Below are 18,857 nucleotides of genomic sequence, written 5' to 3' on the forward strand. Positions count from 1 at the left end.
TGGCACTGCTGAGGTCTTATGGAGGCCCAGGATGCTTCGATAGCGGCCTTTAGCTCATCCAGAGTGTTGGGTCTTGAGTCTCTCAACGTTCTCTTCACAATATCCCACAGATTCTCTATGGGGTTCAGGTCAGGAGAGTTGGCAGGCCAATTGAGCACAGTGATACCATGGTCAGTAAACCATTTACCAGTAGTTTTGGCACTGTGAGCAGGTGCCAGGTCGTGCTGAAAAATGAAATCTTCATCTCCATAAAGCTTTTCAGCAGATGGAAGCAGGAAGTGCTCCAAAATCTCCTGATAGTTAGCTGCATTGACCCTGCCCTTGATAAAACACAGTGGACCAACACCAGCAGCTGACAAGGCACCCCAGACCATCACTGACTGTGGGTACTTGACACTAGACTTCTGGCATTTCTTTCTCCCCAGTCTTCCTCCAGACTCTGGCACCTTGATTTCCGAATGACATGCAGAATTTGCTTTCATCCGAAAAAAGTACTTTGGACCACTGAGCAACAGTCCAGTGTTGCTTCTCTGTAGCCCAGGTCAGGCGCTTCTGCCGCTGTTTCTGGTTCAAAAGTGGCTTGACCTGGGGAATGCGGCGCCTGTAGCCCATTTCCTGCACACGCCTGTGCACGGTAGCTCTGGATGTTTCTACTCCAGACTCAGTCCACTGCTTCCGCAGGTCCCCCAAGGTCTGGAATCGGCCCTTCTCCACAATCTTCCTCAGGGTCCGGTCACCTCTTCTAGTTGTGCAGCGTTTTCTGCCACACTTTTTCCTTCCCACAGACTTCCCACTGAGGTGCCTTGATACAGCACTCTGGGAACAGCCTATTCGTTCAGAAGTTTCTTTCTGTGTCTTATCCTCTTGCTTGAGGGTGTCAATAGTGGCCTTCTGGACAGCAGTCAGGTCGGCAGTCTTACCCATGATTGGGGTTTTGAGTGATGATCCAGGCTGGGAGTTTTAAAGGCCTCAGGAATCTTTTGCAGGTGTTTAGAGTTAACTCGTTGATTCAGATGATTAGGTTCATAGCTCGTTTAGAGACCCTCTTAATGATATGCTAATTTTGTGAGATAGGAATTTTGAGTTTTCATGAGCTGTATGCCAAAATCCTCCGTATTAATACAATAAAAGACCTGAAATATTTCAGTTAGTGTGCAATGAATCTGAAATATATGAATGTTAAATTTTCATCATGACATTATGGAAAATAATGAACTTTTTCACAATATGCTAATATTTTGAGAAGGCCCTGTATAAACTGGCCTTGAGAGACATTGTGCTCTGATCCCAAAGTTATTTCCCCATCATATTCCTTTTAGTATTTTTTTCTGGTTTTATCAGCATGACATAACATTTTGGAATAAAGATACAAATTAACAATCCAAAACTGGAGGCAAGAATAGCAAAGATTTCTACAGCAACGCTGAACTTTCCAGGAGAGCTGACATATGCTGGAATAAAAGTGATCCACACAGCAGAAAATATCAGCATGCTGAAGGTGATAAATTTGGCTTCGTTGAAATTATCAGGCAGTTTTCGAGCCAGAAAAGCACAAATAAAACACAACATACCGAGAAGACCTATGTAACCAAGGACAGCCCAGAAGCCCACAGTGGAGCCCAGAGAACACTCCAAGATGATTTTGTCGTTATATCCTTCAAAATTTGTCGATGGAAATGGTGGAGCAATTGTTAACCAGAGGCCACATATGATCACTTGTACAAGAGTAAAACCCAAAACACTTAGTCTTTGCTGTGTAGGTCCAAACCATTTCATCACATTTCTCCCTGGAAGGGTAGCTTTAAATGCCATTAAAACTACTATGGTTTTTCCTAGAACACAAGAGATGCAAAGGACAAAGGTGATGCCAAATGCTGTGTGCCGCAGCATGCAGGACCACTCAGAGGGTTTTCCGATGAAAGTCAGAGAGCAGAGGAAACACAGCTTTAAGGAGAAGAGCAGCAGGAAGCTCAGCTCGGAGTTGTTTGCCCTCACAAGAGGGGTTTTTCTGTATTTAACAAAAATGACTGCAACAACAAGAGTCATACATGTTCCAGATAAAGATGCTCCAGTGAGCAATGCCCCCATTATTTCTTTGTATGAAAGAAATTCAGTCTCTTTTCTTATACAATCATCTCTGTTTTCATTTGACCAGAATTCAAGGGGGCATCTCACACAGGTGACAGAATCTGTGAAATCATGGCAAAAAATATGTTAAACTTACTGAGTTGATTAATCATTTTTCACTCTTATTATTTAACGGTATTTTTATCCACAAAAACTTGACACACTATTGAATACACAAATAAAAAACATACAATATAAATCAATAATTAATGAGATGTGTTAAATGTTAAGTATATACAAGTATACAAATATATATATTTTTTTCTTTATGTAATAACTTACCTGTGATGTTGTTTATTTCTCCTTCTGCACAACGTACACAGTCATAACAGCAAATAGGTTTTCCCTTCTGGAGAACTTTACGTGTTCCTGGGGGACACTTCTCACTGCAAACTGATACAGGAATCTGTAAAAAAAATCCAATTTGAAGAAAAAAAATAAATTAGTGGCAAGTCCTTGATGCCAGAGGTGGCAGAAATTCCAGATGTACAGATATATACTGTATCATCATACTTTAAAACTACATTAATTACTAATGCTGACTTTAAACTGTTTTAGATTCTATTTATGATTCCATCTTCACTAGGATTGGGAGAACGAACGCTGTATCTAAGTAGAACCATCCTGCTTAATAGAGGCTTTCATCTCTTCCTTTTTCTTTTTATATTACTACTACTACCACCACCACTACTACTACTATTACTACTACTACTAATAATAATAATGATAATGATGATGATGATAATAATGATTATAATGATGATTATTATTATTGTGGTTATTTCATTACAAGCTTACCTTCTGTGAATTTTGAGCCCAAATTATTGACTTAAGTTGCACATCCATCTGTTTGTCTGTTGGTAATGATGCATCGTAGAGACCCACAACTACAAATTCCACAGGATCATTATCTCTTCTTTGCCAGTTTATAATTTCATATTTTGCAGCTGGATCTCCATTCTCATTAAAGTACACTTCATCACCTTCCTTTGTTTTGAAATAAATGTCTTTTATTTGCTGTAAAATCTAAAGAGATAAGTAACAAAACTTGATTGCCTTGTGCAGTTATATTAAGTATTAGAAAGACTGCCACATAAAACATTTTTTAATAATGAACTAATTTTATAAAAAATTTTCATTGTAACCATGATTACAGTAAATAGAAAGCTCACCGTGAATGGATCTAGCTGTACATTGCTGCTACATGTTTGATTACAGCTGAGGATATTATGCAGAGCATGGGCAACAGCATACACTCCTTTATACATATTGTTAAATATGGGCATGAGTGACATGTCAGTGAAGGTATTTTCGACTCCTGTCAGATCCTCCAGTCCTGTACATTGTCTCTGAAGCTCTGCTGAATTTGACTGCTTAAACTTGCAGCTAAATAATGCCTCCCAGAACTCTGTGAACAAGTCATTGTTCAATGAAAACAATGGTTTCACGTTTAGTATGAACTCTTTGATACCAATGACATGCGCTTTGGGGATGGAGAGGCCTATTGCTCCATCTAAGATGTGATTTGTATCTCTTGCAGCGGTTTGAAAATCAAAGATCCAGGCCTCACTCCCAACCCACTGGTAGCCAGTTAAGTTGTGGCTAGAAAACTCATGTATAATCACATCCATGTCAGCTTGGGAAAGGAAAGCAACAATCACCTTAGAAGTTGAACCCTTCATGATGTTAATTATCTTTTGGATTTTGTCTGATGGATCTGTCCTATAGAAAGAAATGGAGTATTCAAGGCAAATGCCCAGGTGCTGTGCTGATTCTATGAATGTTGCCATGCCACTGTTACCATAATCATCGTTTGTTCTAACAGCTCCAACCCAAGTCCATCCAAAGTACTTTACTAATTGGGCCAGTGCTCTACTCTGATAGTAGTCACTGGGAATTGTTCTGAGAAATGAAGGGTATTTAGATTTGTCACTGAGACAAGCACATGTGGCAAAGTGGCTGATCTAAAATATAAATACAGTTAAACAAATGTTTGTAAACTCAGATTAAAATGCAACACATTTTTACATAATAAAGATACCAAAATTTTACACAATAAAGACCGACTTGTTCACAAAAGTGCAGTGTTTACTAGTTTTACCCACCATTGGTATAAAAAAAGGTCCAATGACAGTAGCTATCGCTGTGCTTGGAGAGGATGAGGCTTCTCCCATTATGGCCTGCACTTGTGCAGGTGTCACACAGTCCTTGGAAGGAGCAGACACATTTTCATAATCGTTAAGCAAGGCCAATGCAACTTTAACACTTCTGGCATTATAGCCACAGGTGTCATATATTTTATAGCCCAGAGATATTCCCGGCAGTAGATCTGAGCTGTTATTTATCTCCTCAATGGCAAAAAGCATAGCTTGGGCTAATTGGAATTCTCTGAAATTCAAACTTTTTTTAGACAATTATTAATAATTTGCGAAATGTTCTGTTTCTTCTGGAAACAAAATCAGCAACACAGAAAATGAAAAGCAGGTATTGTTAATAAACAGAACTATAATCTTACTGAGATGTCTGAAGCTGCCGTATCTGATGTGTTTAATAACCCAGATTTATTTCAACATTTTCAAAATACATAGTTTATAGAATTTACCTGGTACATTTCAGTGGCAGAGGAATTTCAATGTAAGTATTCTCTGTTTCTTTCCAGTTGTTGTGGAAAGAAAAAAGTCCCCCCAACATAATGTCTCCATCCTTCACTAGTTGAGGGCTTTCAGAATCCCCAATCTGTCTGCATACTGGATCTTCAGCCTGAGAAAAAAATGCTGTCAACAAAAGATGTAATAATACCCAACCTTGCCCCAACCTTTTCTTTGCAGACATCATGCTGAGTAACAAGTAAACCAATAGGTTTCATGTGCGTCTATTTATACACTTATGGAGCAGCAGCGTACGCAGGATTGGAAAAGTGATGTTTCATCTCTGTGGACCTAAAAGGTGGGGGTAGAGAAAAAAAGGCGACCAAAAGAAAAAGAAGTCTGAAAACGATAAAAAAATACTCTAATTGACCATAGAGTCAGAGCTTGACGTCAACAAAGCTCAAAGGCAATAAAAATCAACTCTGAAAGAAGTCACAATAGTATAATCTGAACAAAGAACCTATAGCATGTAAAAGTGTTAAATCAATGAATTGACGCATGAATCGAACATAAAACATAACCTCTGACAGACATCAAAAATATCAACACAACATCATTAAACTCAACAAAACAAACAAAAGGTAAAAAATTAAACAACATTTTGTATTTTAATAATTACAAAATAGGCTTTGTTCTGTCCTACAGAAAACAATGTTCTATTGGTTAAGACATCTATTTATGGTCCAGGCTGTTTTTGTTAGCATCTAGAGGATTAAGAAAATGTATTTTGGGGGTTTTATTTTATAGAAGCTTGAAAAAATATTTCCCTATCTTCCTGTTTAATTTACCATAGCAGTAATCTGTGTAGTCTTTTAAACTTTGCCTCAATACATCAACACTCAGTTAAATCTGTCAGTCGTGAATGGCTGCACTGACTTGTCGTTTGTAACAATGAGTCTGTTTGATTCTCTCCTTTGAACTGTAATGCCCAGTGTTTCACAGTACAAGAAGGATCAAATTTAAAAATGGAGGAATGGGAGTGCCGCATGTTCAGAGTATCTTATTTATGGTGAATGCTCAGTGTTAGAAGATGGCCTGACTGTCATTATAACTAAAAGATAGATTCATTTTGGGAAATCCAAAGCAAACGCATGAGGCCATACTACTATTTTAAATATGAACAGTCAGTAAAATAAATATTGGACAAATTGTTCTCAATAATTAGGGCTTTGACCAGATGTTGGTACCAACCTAAATAATAAAAACATATAAGGACATCGAAACAAATTATTTCATAAATTAAGATGAGGCGACTGTGCTCAGTAGGAAGAGTAGTTTATGTTTTGCAAATAACTTTTTTCTCTTCATGAGAAAAATGTCATTTTAATCAAAAAACGTTTTTTCAAACAAATTTTTTTTCTCCCCAAAATAAAATATTCCATTTAAAAAAAAAAAAATCGTTACAACTCTGAAAGTTTTGATCACAACTTAATATTTTTTGATTGAGATTAGTTTTTTTTACATTTAATATTCCAAATGTTTTGACCACAATTTATTTTTTTGATTGAGATTAGTTTTATTTCGATTGAGATTAGTTTTTTGTTTGATTGAATAATATTGAGACAAATTTACCTCCATACCCCCTTGGGTCTTTTGGACATCTAATTAACTTTATTACTACTACATTTACATATTGAAGTGTAAACATAAATATATAAAAAAATATTTTCCTTGTTTCAGGGTCTTTCTTGAAGACCTAAGGAACTGCAACCATTCATTTTTCTTCTTGCCTATGAATTGCCTTTTTGGAGATCTAAACTTATTGGTCATAAAAATTTGCAGGCATAAAAAGGAAGCTCAGCCCAGAATGTCATGTTTTTGGTTTGATTTTCTATATTTAAAAAAAAATCATATACATCAAGGTTATTCAAACAGTGTTTCTTACTGTTTGGAATATTATAAAACGTGTTTTAAATATCACCAAGCCTGTGCTGTTGCTTATCTCTCCCTTTGCACAACTGCCCAACAGTCATAGCAGCACACGGGTTTTCCTTTCTCGAGAACCTTACATATTCCAAGGGGGGCACTTCTCACTGCAAACTGAAACAGGTACCTGCATGGATACAAATAATATAAAAAGGATGTAAAGAATATAGTATTTTTATAGGTCTTTTCTTTAAGAAAGGCATTGAAATACTTTGATATAACATCAGACTGAATAATAATTGTATACGCAGGAAGACTACCTGCACAAAGTTCTGAGCCCAAATTATAGAGTTCTGTTGCACATTTATATGTTTGTCTACAGTTAAAGATACGTCATAAAACCAACTGTGACAAAGTCCACAGGTCCATTTTCTTTTGGCTGCCAGTTTATAATTTCATATTAAGCAGATGGATCTCCATTCTCATTGAACTGAACCTCATCTTTTTCATTTGTTTTGAAGTAAATTCCTTTTATATACTGTAAAAGCTAAATAATAAAAAAATGAATACTCAGAAAACATTGTAGAGCTATGTTTGCTGAAATACAAACATTTGTGAGATCTTGTATTATAATTGTAAACATTTTCTATAAGCCCATTATTTTACATTAACTGGCAATAGCAGTGATTTCCTTTTCCAGAAACTGAACTTGAATTGTTCAGAATGAGTCTGTATTTGCATAATTTGAATTTAAATGCATAGGTTTGAAAATGCATTTCACTAAATTGAAACCGAATTTAGTACTTCTGCATGACAACAAAGACACAATACATGTAGAAGTGGCACATATCTTGGTCAGGGGACCCTTTTATTCATGGAGTTTGCATGTTCTGTCCATACATGCATGGGTTCTCCTAGAGTACTCAAACTTCTTCCTACAGTCAAAAAACGTGCATCCCAATTAGATTAATTGGCCACTCCATCATGCCCATAAATATAAGTGTGTGGTGGCAAGATTGTCCTGTGTACCTGTATGTTGCCCGGTTATGGATTGGTGGCTTGCCCAGGGTGCAACTTTCCTGCTTGACTGATGACTGCTGGACACAGACTCCAAGTGTAAGGGGTATAGAAAATAGATAATTTTTTTTATATTTTATAATTTATCTGTTTTGCATTTACTTTTACCCTCTACTCATCTTGGTTATCTTTGTTTTTGCTTTCACTTCTCAGAAGCTAAATTAGATATTTAAACTTGATGACGTCATAGTTTAACAAGTGGAATTTAAATCAGTTTTCTCATGAATCAAGAAAAAGTAAGGGAAGACATTAAAGTTAAGTGAGGAGAAATCATATTATTAAACATTAAATAAATATTAATTTAGCTAAGGTTTTTAAATGTATTTTAAAACATTTGCATTTTTTAATCACATGCAAATAACTTTAGATGCAACAGTGACACATATGGATGCAGTGACAGTATTAAAGAGTGAATATTTACAGCCAAAGAAATTAAAAGAAAATAAACAATCTTTGAAGCAAAAACACAATGAAACCTGCATTACCAACTCTTCTCCTTCACATTTTTGAGAACAGATCCTCGATATTTTCGCTAAAATATGTGAAGAAAACATATAATATTTTTGGAAGGCTTGATTATACAATGTCTTGATCTGTCAAAATTATTTTGAAACCACCTTTCCCATGATATTCTTTTTTGTATTTTTTTCTGGTTTCATCAACATGACATAACATTTAGGAATGAAAATACAAACTAGTATTCCAAAAGTGGAGGCAAGAATAGCAAAGATTTCTACAGCAACACTAAACTTCCCAGGAGAGCTGACATACGCTGGGATAAAAGTGAGCCATACAGCACAGAATATCAGCATGCTGAAAGTTATAAATTTGGCTTCGTTGAAATTGTCAGGCAGTTTACGCGCTAGAAAAGCACAAATAAAACATAATGTTGCGAGAAATCCTATGTAGCCAAGGACAACCCAGAAGCCCACTGCTGAACCCAGAGAACACTCCAAGATGATTTTGTCCTTGAATTCTTTAAAATTTTTGGATGGAAATGGAGGTGAATTGGTTAACCAGATAATACAAATCACAACTTGTATAAGTGTGAAACCCAGAACGCCGAGTCTCTGTTGTGCAGTTCCAAACCATTTCATAGCATTTCTGCCTGGCCGTGTTGCATTAAATGCCAATAGGACGACTATAGTTTTCCCCAGAACACAGGAAATACAAAGGACAAATGTGATGCCAAATGATGTGTGACGCAGCATGCAGGACCACTCAGATGGCTCTCCAATAAAGGTCAGAGAGCAGAGGAAACACAGGGTCAAAGAGAAGAGCAACAGGAAGCTCAACTCAGAATTGTTTGCCCTCACAAGAGGAGTTTTTTTGTATCTGACAAAAATAAGTGCAACAACCACAGTCATACATGTTCCAACTAAAGATCCTGCAGTGAGCAATGCTCCCATAATTTCTTGATGTGACAAAAACTCAGCCTCCTTTTTTATGCAGGCATCTCTTCGTAAATTTGGCCAGAATTCAGAGGGGCATCTTATGCAGGTCACAGAATCTGAAAAGTAACATTAAAAGAGGTTTAAGACATTTTGAGCTTTGAATGTATTTTCATTTGTTTGTGTTTTTTAACTCTCTACACAAAATGATGCAGAAATTAATTAATGGAAGAAAAATCATGACACTGGATGACATTATTAAATACATTTTAAATGGTATAAATATGTTGTTTTATATTGAAAAAACACATATACAAGTCTCAAATCAAGTTCTGACTCTCATGTTATTTGAATCCTTCTGATATCAATCAGTTTACCTCAATTATAAAAAATAAATAAAAAAAAAGATCTGAGATTACAATCTTGCCGGTCTTTATTTTGTTAAAATATTTCTCACTGAAATATTTCTCTCATTACATTAATGGTAGTCAAACAGTGTCTTTCACTGTTTGGGGAATGATCTGTTACTTCATAATCAAAACTTGTATTAAATATTACCAAACCTGTGCTGTTGCTTATTTCTCCCTCTGCACAACGTATACAGACATAGCAGCACACAGGTTTTCCTTTCTCGAGAACCTTATGTGTTCCTGGGGGGCATTTCTCACTGCAAACTGAAACAGGTACCTGCATGGATGCAAACATAGGAAGGAAGAAAAAAGTATAATAATATTTTTGTAGGTCTGTAGACAGGGATTGAAATGCATGAGACTGAATAAGCACTGTATATGCAGGAAGACTACCTGCACCGAATTCTGAGCCCAAATTACAGACTTCTGTTGCACATTCATCTGTCTGTCTGCAGGTAAAGATGCATCATAAAAACCAACTGTGACAAAGTCCACAGGGCCATTTTCTTTTGGCTGCCAGTTTATAATTTCATATTTAGCAGCTGGATCTCCATTCTGATTAAAGTAAACCTCATCTCCTTCCTTTGTTTTGAAGTAAATTCCTTTTATATGCTGTAAAATCTAAAGAATGAAGATTTAATACTCAGTAAACATTGTAGAGTTATGTTACACAAATACAAACAGTTATGAGATCTTCTATTTTATAATTTAAAACATTTTCTTTAAGAAGATTTTATTAACATTATTTTACATTAACTGAATTAATGTTCATATCAGGCTCACCATGAATGGATCTAGTGGCACCTTGTTGTTACATGTTTTATTGCAACCTAGAATTTTGTGCAGAGCATGAGCCACAGCATACACTCCTTTATACATATTGTTAAACATGGGCATGAGTGACATGTCAGTGAAGCTGTTTTCCACTCCAGTCAGATTCTCATGTCCAGTGCATAGCCTCTTGATTTCATCTATATTTGACTGCTTGACCTTGCAGTTAAATAACGCCTCCCAGAACTCTATAAACAAGTCATTGTTTGTTAAATAGAGTGGTTTCACATTAAGTATGAACTCTTTGAGACCAGTGACATGTGCTTTGGGGATGGAAAGGCCTATAGCTCCATCTAAGATGTGATTATTATCTCTCAAGGCACTTTGAAAATCAAAAATCCAGGCCTCACTCCCAACCCACTGATAGCCAGTCAAGTTGTGGTTGGAAAGCTCATGTAGGAGAACATCCATGTCAGCTTGGGAAATGAAAGCAACAATCACCTTTGTGGTTGAAGATTTTATAATTTCAATTATCTTTTGTATCTTGTCCTGTGGATCCGTTCTGAAAAAAGTTAGAGAATATTCAAGGCAAATGCCCAACTGCTCTGCAGTTTCTGTGAATGTAGCCATGCCATTATTGCCATAATCATCATTGGTTCTAACAGCTCCAACCCAAGTCCAACCAAAGTGCTTCACCAACTGGACCAGTGCTCTGCTCTGATAGTAGTCACTGGGTATTGTTCTGAGAAATGAGGGGTATTTAGATTTATCGCTGAGACATGCACATGTGGCAAACTGGCTTATCTAAAATAAAATAAATACACTGTCTTAGATTTTCTATTACTGTTTTACATTGTATCTTCTAATGGTATAAAAACGGTGTAGATTTGAAGAATCTTACCCACCAGTGGGACATTAAATGGTCCAATTATAGTAGCTATAGCCATGCTTGGAGATGATGAAGCCTCTCCCATTATAGCCTGTACTTGTGCAGGTCTTATACATACCCCAGAAATTGCAGACACATTTTCATTACCATTAACCAAGGCCAGCGACACTTTAACACTTCTAGCAATGGATCCACAAGTGTCATAAATGTTATAGCCCAGAGAAATGCCCGGTAGTAGGTCGGAGCTGTTATTTATCTCCTCGATGGTGAAAAGCATTGCCTGGACCAACTGAAATTCTCTGAAATTCAAACTTGATTCAGAAAGTTTTACACAGTTGGCATGATTATCAGTCATTTATGAAAAAAAAAAAAAAAAAAAACAATATCATGGTCAAATAAAAACAATCTAAAGTCCTAACATTTTGAAATTGAGTTTGAGTAAGATTGTTCCCATGTACCCATTTTGCCAACACCAAAGCCATTGATAATATCAATTATAAAAGAATACCTGGTGCACTGCAGGCGCTGAGGTTTTTCCATATAAGCAGTCTGCATTTCATTCCAGCTGACATGGAAAGAGAAGACTCCCCCGAGCAAAATGTCCCCATCCTTAACTAGTTGAGGGTCCTCAGAATCTCCTCTATGTGTGCATAGTTGCTGCTCAGTCTTAGAACAATGTGCCAACAACAACAGATGCAAAAGGGCCCAACCCTGCTCCAACTGTCTCATTATAGACATTATGCTATTGGAGATAGTTAAATCACTTATTAGCATCACATGCACATTAATGCAGGATCAAGACTTTCACTGATATTAGTGCTGTTATGATGTGGCACATGATGTAATTATAGAACCATAATTTATCTCTGTGGACCTGCAAGCTGTGGTGTGAGAAGGCGCATGACCAAATAAAATAAAAAATGTTGAATGTAGCCTGTTCCAAAGAGGTCTCATCGTAGTTACAGGTGTACATCCTATCCTGTTTGTTATGTAGTTATACTTTTCCTTCTATTTATTCTTTTTATATGATGGAAACATAGTACTAGCAACATAATGTTATTTTTTCTCAAAACACATTTAAACTTCTTTAAACACGTATTAGTTCTACAGACTCTGAAGGCAACAGCACTCTGTGCCTTTCATGCAATAAAAGCAATAATCCACCTATTTTAATAAAAATAAAAAATGTAATTTAAATACAATTTTATAATGATTCAGTACTGACTTTAAGACAGTATCAAAATGTATGCTTTATCCTCTTTAAACTGGCAATGGCAGTGATTTCTTTTGCATGTATTGGGCAGAAACGTGTGCCATCAGAAACTGAATTTGAATTGTTCAGACTGAATCTGTATTTGCATAATTTGAAATGAAATACATTATTTTCAAAATGATTTTTTGAAACTGAGTTTAATGATTTTAAACTGAATGAATTTACTTTGAAAATGTATTTTGTTCAGTTTGATTACTTTCAGTTTCAGTTCTATAATTAAATATCAGTTCCAAAATTCAGTTTTCTGTGTCACACATCCAAATAATCACACACAGATTCACAGATTTATGTTTCTCATCAAGGTAAACTTCCTTCCTAGCAGTGGAGCCTGTAGAGCTTGGCACATGTAATTCACTAGGTCAAACATATATCGATAGCGAAACGCAAACCACCATCAGCAGCACACAATGCTAATTTGACATCTTTAGCTAATAGCTACAGGTAGCATAACTTTTACAGTTAGTCCATCAGTGGTTTACATAACTCTTCTTATAGAAGGTAATTTCACATGGTAAATTTCATGCGCCAAGCTCATGTACGCTCTACTGCTCCAGCAATGCCGTAAAGAAAGTTCAACTTGATGTAAAACGTAAATTCATGAATCTGTGTTTGATTGCTCTGTGACTTTCCTCAAGGACTCGGATGTGTAACACAAAAAATAGAATTTTGGAATTGAAATTTAATTTTAGAACTGAAAACTGCCCATACTATGCTATGTTATAGTTACAACATAGTAATCTAGTTTTTATCTGTAAATGGTTTGAAAGTTTGCTCTCAGCGATGTTCTATTTCTTTGCTTAATAGTAGTTAATCTGCAACAAATCATAAATAGTATTTTTTGCCAGATAGACGTTTAAACCTAAACCAACATCTACTTGTTTTGTTTTGTTTCGTTTTAATGGATATATATATATATATATATATATATATATATATATATATTATGTAAAAAAAAATTATCATCAAGACAGAGGTCATCAGTCTGCTTTGCATTAATTTATTTGGTTTAGTTTTGTCAAAGTAATAAGGATCCCAACAAAAATATTGCATTTCTCCAAAGCAAAAAAAAAAAAAATGCATTTAGTTCTTCTGGAGGACACAAAAGACACAATACATGTAGGAGTAGCTAATATCCTGGCCAGGGGGGCCTTTATTTATGGAGTTTGCATGTTCTCTCCATACATACATGGAATGGTCTTACTGTGCTCCAACTTCTTCCTACAGTCCAAAAACTTGCATCTCAATTAGATTAAGTGCATGCCCATAAGTGTGAGTGTGTGGATGCAAGATTGCCCTGTGTATCTCTGTGTTGCCCAGTGATGGACTGGCTTCTTGTCCAGGTTGTACCCGGCCTGCTTGACTGATGACTGCTGGACATACGTAGACTCCATCCAACTTTGCATAAATTAGGGAGGTATAGAAAATGGACACATTACATTATTTTTTTTATCTGTTTTGAGGTGGGAAATTTCCCATGAATAAAGAAAAAGGGAAGACATTGAAGTATAGTAAGGAGAGATCAAAATATTAAACATTCAAAAAACAATAGAAGCAATAGTGACACATATGGATGTAGTGAAAGTATGTAACGAGTGAATATCAACAGCAAAAAAAAAAAAATATTTCTCCATAATATAAAATAAATCTTAGAAGCAAAAAACAATAAAAACCTGACCTGCACTACAAACACATTTACTGTATTTCTCCTGCACATTTCTGAGGACACATCCTCAACATTTTAGCTAAAATATGTGAAAAAAAAAGGTTTTTTGGAAGGCTTTGATTATACAATGTCTTGATCTGTCAAGATGGTTTTGAAACCACCTTTCCCATCATATTCTTTTTTGTATTTTTTTCTGGTTTCATCAACATGACATAACATTTAGGAATGAAAATACAAACTAGTAATCCAAAAGTGGAGGCAAGAATAGCAAATATTTCTACAGCAACACTAAACTTCCCAGGAGAGCTGACATACGCTGGGATAAAAGTGATCCAAACAGCGCAGAATATCAGCATGCTGAAAGTTATAAATTTGGCTTCGTTGAAATTGTCAGGCAGTTTACGCGCTAGAAAAGCACAAATAAAGCATAATGTTGCGAGAAATCCTATGTAGCCAAGGACAGCCCAGAAGCCAACAGAAGAGCCCAGTGCACATTCCAAGATAATCTTGTCTTTAAATTCTTTAAAATTTTTTGATGGAAATGGAGGAGAAATGATTAACCAAAGCATACAGATGACAACTTGTACAATAGTGAACCCTAAAACACTTAGTCTTTGCTGTGTAGGTCCAAACCATTTCATCACATTTCTCCCTGGAAGGGTAGCTTTAAATGCCATTAAAACTACTATGGTTTTTCCTAGAACACAAGAGATGCAGAGGACAAAGGTGATGCCAAATGCTGTGTGCCGCAGCATGCAGGACCACTCAGAGGGTTGGCCGATGAAAGTCAGAGAGCAGAGGAAACACAGCTTTAAGGAGAAGAGCAGCAGGAAGCTCAGCTCAGAGTTGTTTGCCTTTACAAGAGGAGTTTTCCTATATTTAACAAAAATAACTGCAACAATAACAGTTATACATGTCCCAAGTAAAGACGCTGCAGCAAGAAATGCCCCCATTATTTCTTCATATGAAAGAAACTCTGCTTTCTTCTGTATACACGCATCTCTGTTTTCATTTGACCAGGATTCAAGGGGGCATCTCACACAGGTGACAGAATCTGAAAAATAAAGTGAAAGAGGATACAAGACTTTAGAATATATGTATTTTTTGTCAAAGGTAGATTACTGTACAGTGTTTTCTAAATAACAAAATCTCTCGGGCTTCCTGTTTTTTGCATACTCTTGCATAGGCACAAATATCCACAATGTAAAACTTTGTCTGTGGTACACTAAAGATAATATAGCATTCATTAAAAATACTAAACCTGTGATGTTGCTTATTTCTCCCTCTGCACATTTTATACAGTCATAGCAGCACACAGGTTTTCCTTTTTGTAAAACCTTGCGTGTTCCTGGTAGACACCTTTCATTGCAAACAGATACAGGCACCTAAATGAACAAAAGCAATGACAGGAATATAAAATAAATATAAATTAAACTGTTTTTCATGCAAAAAGTGTGAATATTCTTAAAATTGCAGTTATTGGCTGCAGTTTTAAACTTATAGATTACCTCTTTAGAGTTCTGCGACCAAATTAAAGACTCATTTTGTAGATTCATCTGCTTGTCTGGAGGTAATGAGGCATCATAAAGACCAACTGTGACAAAGTCCACAACGCCATTTTCTTTTCTCTGCCAGTTTATGATCTCATATTTTGCAGCTGGATCTCCATTCTCATTAAAATAAACCTCCTCTCCTTCCTTTGTTTTGAAATAATTATTTTTTATGTCATATAAAATCTACAGAAATAAGCATGAAATCTTGGTTTAAGCATAAGAAGGTCCTCCAAATATTATATTTTATCGTTTTAACCATTTTGTAATATTTTTTAGCACTAACTAAAATCAGAGTGTAGGGTAAGCCTACCGTTAATGGATCAAGCTTTATATTGCTTTTACATGTTTGATTACAGCTAAGAATATTGTGCAGAGCATGGGCCACAGCATAGACTCCTTTATACATATTGTTAAAGATGGACATGTGTGACATGTCAGTGAAAATGTTTTCCACTCCAGTTAGATCTTCATGTCCAGTACATTCTCTCTGCATTTCTGTTGATTTTGACAGCTTAAATTTGCAGCTAAATAATCCTTCCCAGAACTCTGTCAACAAGTCATTGTTTGACGAGTTAAGTGGCTTCACATCCAACATGAACTCCCTGAGACCACTGACATGTGCTTTGGGGATGTGAAGGCCTAGCGCTCCATCCAAAATGTGATTCTTATCTCTTGATGCGGTTTGAGAATCAAAGATCCAGGCCTCTGTACCCACCCACTGGTACCCGGTCAAGTTGTATGTTGACAAGTGTTGTATAAGCACATCCATGTCCATGTGAGAGAGGAAACCTACAACCACTTTCGATGTTGAGGCCTTGATAATTTCAATTAACCTTTGTATTTTGTCTGATGCATCTGTCCTAAAGAAAGTTATGGAATATTCCAGACAAATACCCAGTTGTTGTGCGATTTCTGTAAATATAGCCATCCCATTTTTGCCATAATCTTCATTTGATCGAACAGCTCCAACCCAAGTCCATCCAAAGTGCTTTACTAACTGTGCCATAGCTCTGCTCTGGTAGTAATCACTTGGTATGGTTCTGAGAAATGAAGGGTATTTTGATTTATCACTGAGACAAGCACATGTAGCAAAATGGCTGATCTAAAAGTATAAATGCATAAATGGATTTTAAATGTCTTTATTAAAAAAAATTAACAATGATATAAACTAGTATCGTTATTAGCCATGTAGCATGTATCAATCCTACTTACCAATGGGATATGAAAAGGTCCAATGACAGTAGCTACAGCCATACTCGGAGATGAAGATGCTTCTCCCATAACAGCCTGCACATGTGCAGGCTTTGTGCATGCCTTTAAAGTGTCAGACATATTTTCATTACTGTTAACCAAGGCTAGCGCACCTTTAATACTTCTGGCAATGGAGCCACAAGAATCGTAAATTCTAGAGCCCAGAGAGATGCCTGGTAGTAGATCTGATCGGTTATTTATCTCCTCAATGGCAAAAAGCATAGTCTGGGCTAACTGGAATTCTCTGAAATTCAAACTTGATTCAAACAGTTATAAATCATTGGCATAATATTCCATGATATCTGGACATAACACTAAAGTGTAATGAAAGCAAATAAAATGTCTGCTATGTAGATAAATATATATATATATATATATATATATTGTTTTCTGAATTAATACATGCTATTTTTACATCAACACAAAATTCATCAAACACAATATAAATTAATTACTGGTAAACAAGTTACCTTGTGCATTGCAGTGGCAGAGGTTTTTCTTTGTAACTATTCTCTCTTTCTTTCCAGCTAGTGTGGAAAGAGAAGAGCCCTCCTAACAAAATATCCCCATCCATAACCAGTTGGGGGTTTTCAGGGTCTCCTCTCTGTCTGCATACCTGCTCCTCTGCCTGGGAGAAAGATGTCACCAAGAATAAGTGTAAAAGTGCCCAACCCTGCTTTGGCCACCACTGCTTGAACGTCATGTTAAGTATGTCAAACTGCGTAGTAGCATCACATGTACCTGTGGCTGAACGACTCTGATATTTATGCAGCTTGGCACAGCACGGGACATAATTTTAAAACCGTGAATATTCCTCTCTGTGAACCTAAAAGGTGGGGCAAGAGGAGAAAGATGTGGTTCTTGAATCTAATCTAATCTAGTCATATGCTTTTGGGAGTTTTTTCTTCTTTTTTTAACAACCTTTTGTTTTTATGCATTTATTACTTAGTCTGCTAAATACAAACCTTTATGACAAAATAAAACACTTCTCTTTACCTGCCTGAAACCGCTCAAAATTCAGACGTTTCTACTGTTTAAGTCTGTGTAAGAAATAGCATCTATAAACCATGATCTAATACCATATAAATTAAGAAGTGAGCTCTCTGCATACAAGATCCATATTCTTATCCCATAATTAAATTAAACTTCCAATATACAGATGCTCTAAATGCTTTACATTAATTAGGTATAAAAAACTTTGTAATGTAGGGCAAAACTTACATCCGGGTTTGCATCATTCGAGCAGTAATGATGCAAATGATCACAGGTTTTGTTATCCTTAAATTGTTAATAACATTAAATAACATTTATGTAGATTTATTTAAGTTTTAATCCTAGTATCCTACTAATCCTAGTATTAGTATTCTTTTACGCAGACCTTTGCAATCAAATGACTGAAAACAAATAAATAACATTAAATACACAAGATGTTTTAAAACGTTTTATAACACACATATAACCCTTGATATGCAATCATATCTTTGAAAGTACTCATGCAACTCATGTATGAAATATTTTACATTAGTTGTTAACTGTTTTTGGACCTCTAATTGGTACAATGCTAATTAAATAGTCAAGAACGTTTTCACACAAAAAGAAATACATTGGTTGCATCATGAACAGACACAAATATTATGTATTAACCACCAACAGTAAAATTTATGAAGCAAAACAAAATTTCTAAAAGTACACAAACCCAAGTTTGTGCTTTAATCTAATTCTAAAACCACATTCAAATAATGATCTGCTACCTAAAATTGCACCTCACAGTAAACTGCATCTCTGTGCACTGATGCAGTTTCCCCACATTTAAATTAAGCAGTGTACGTATGCACAATAAGGAGGAAATCTGATTATTTATAGTCATATTAAAATGACTGAAAGAGCAAAATCTGTGTCATTTTCAAATGATAAAGCCCTTATGTGACTCCAGCTAAC

General features: G+C 35.9%; 3 protein-coding genes across 3 annotated transcripts; all 3 read right to left on the minus strand.

Moving 5' to 3' along the window:
* Positions 1-1,293: 1,293 nt before the first annotated feature.
* On the minus strand, positions 1,294-4,929 carry LOC124884349 (extracellular calcium-sensing receptor-like). Its single transcript, XM_047392240.1, has 6 exons — positions 4,730-4,929; positions 4,233-4,527; positions 3,300-4,091; positions 2,926-3,153; positions 2,410-2,533; positions 1,294-2,189 (listed from the first exon to the last, which is right to left on the minus strand). Exons 1-6 carry the CDS (start codon positions 4,816-4,818, stop codon positions 1,294-1,296), a joined length of 2,424 nt encoding a protein of 807 aa, XP_047248196.1. The 5' UTR covers positions 4,819-4,929.
* A 3,391-nt stretch (positions 4,930-8,320) lies between these two features.
* Positions 8,321-11,866, minus strand: LOC124884342 (extracellular calcium-sensing receptor-like). The gene is made up of 6 exons (XM_047392221.1): positions 11,688-11,866; positions 11,196-11,478; positions 10,303-11,094; positions 9,913-10,140; positions 9,673-9,796; positions 8,321-9,228 (listed from the first exon to the last, which is right to left on the minus strand). Exons 1-6 carry the CDS (start codon positions 11,732-11,734, stop codon positions 8,321-8,323), a joined length of 2,382 nt encoding a protein of 793 aa, XP_047248177.1. The 5' UTR covers positions 11,735-11,866.
* A 2,389-nt stretch (positions 11,867-14,255) lies between these two features.
* Positions 14,256-17,598, minus strand: LOC124884715 (extracellular calcium-sensing receptor-like). The gene is made up of 6 exons (XM_047392765.1): positions 17,390-17,598; positions 16,881-17,163; positions 15,979-16,770; positions 15,624-15,851; positions 15,377-15,500; positions 14,256-15,169 (listed from the first exon to the last, which is right to left on the minus strand). The coding sequence occupies exons 1-6, from the start codon at positions 17,491-17,493 to the stop codon at positions 14,256-14,258; spliced, it is 2,445 nt and encodes an 814-aa protein (XP_047248721.1). The 5' UTR covers positions 17,494-17,598.
* Positions 17,599-18,857: the final 1,259 nt, after the last annotated feature.

This window comes from Girardinichthys multiradiatus, chromosome 18 (genome assembly GCF_021462225.1).
Source record: "Girardinichthys multiradiatus isolate DD_20200921_A chromosome 18, DD_fGirMul_XY1, whole genome shotgun sequence".
Classification (NCBI taxonomy): domain Eukaryota; kingdom Metazoa; phylum Chordata; class Actinopteri; order Cyprinodontiformes; family Goodeidae; genus Girardinichthys; species Girardinichthys multiradiatus.

Coding starts and splice junctions, on each gene's coding strand:
- LOC124884349 (XM_047392240.1), bottom strand. CDS start 4,818: ATGTTGGGGGGACTTTTTTCTTTCCACAACAACTGGAAAGAAACAGAG. Junction 4,528..4,729: donor CTGCCACTGAAATGTACCAG/GTAAATTCTATA, acceptor GTCTAAAAAAAG/TTTGAATTTCAGAGAATTCC. Junction 4,092..4,232: donor GACCTTTTTTTATACCAATG/GTGGGTAAAACT, acceptor TTTATATTTTAG/ATCAGCCACTTTGCCACATG.
- LOC124884342 (XM_047392221.1), bottom strand. CDS start 11,734: ATGCAGACTGCTTATATGGAAAAACCTCAGCGCCTGCAGTGCACCAG. Junction 11,479..11,687: donor CAGCGCCTGCAGTGCACCAG/GTATTCTTTTAT, acceptor TTTGAATTTCAG/AGAATTTCAGTTGGTCCAGG. Junction 11,095..11,195: donor GACCATTTAATGTCCCACTG/GTGGGTAAGATT, acceptor ATTTTATTTTAG/ATAAGCCAGTTTGCCACATG.
- LOC124884715 (XM_047392765.1), bottom strand. CDS start 17,493: ATGGATGGGGATATTTTGTTAGGAGGGCTCTTCTCTTTCCACACTAGC. Junction 15,852..15,978: donor TAAAGCTTGATCCATTAACG/GTAGGCTTACCC, acceptor TTATTTCTGTAG/ATTTTATATGACATAAAAAA. Junction 15,170..15,376: donor AGAAATAAGCAACATCACAG/GTTTAGTATTTT, acceptor TTTATTTTTCAG/ATTCTGTCACCTGTGTGAGA.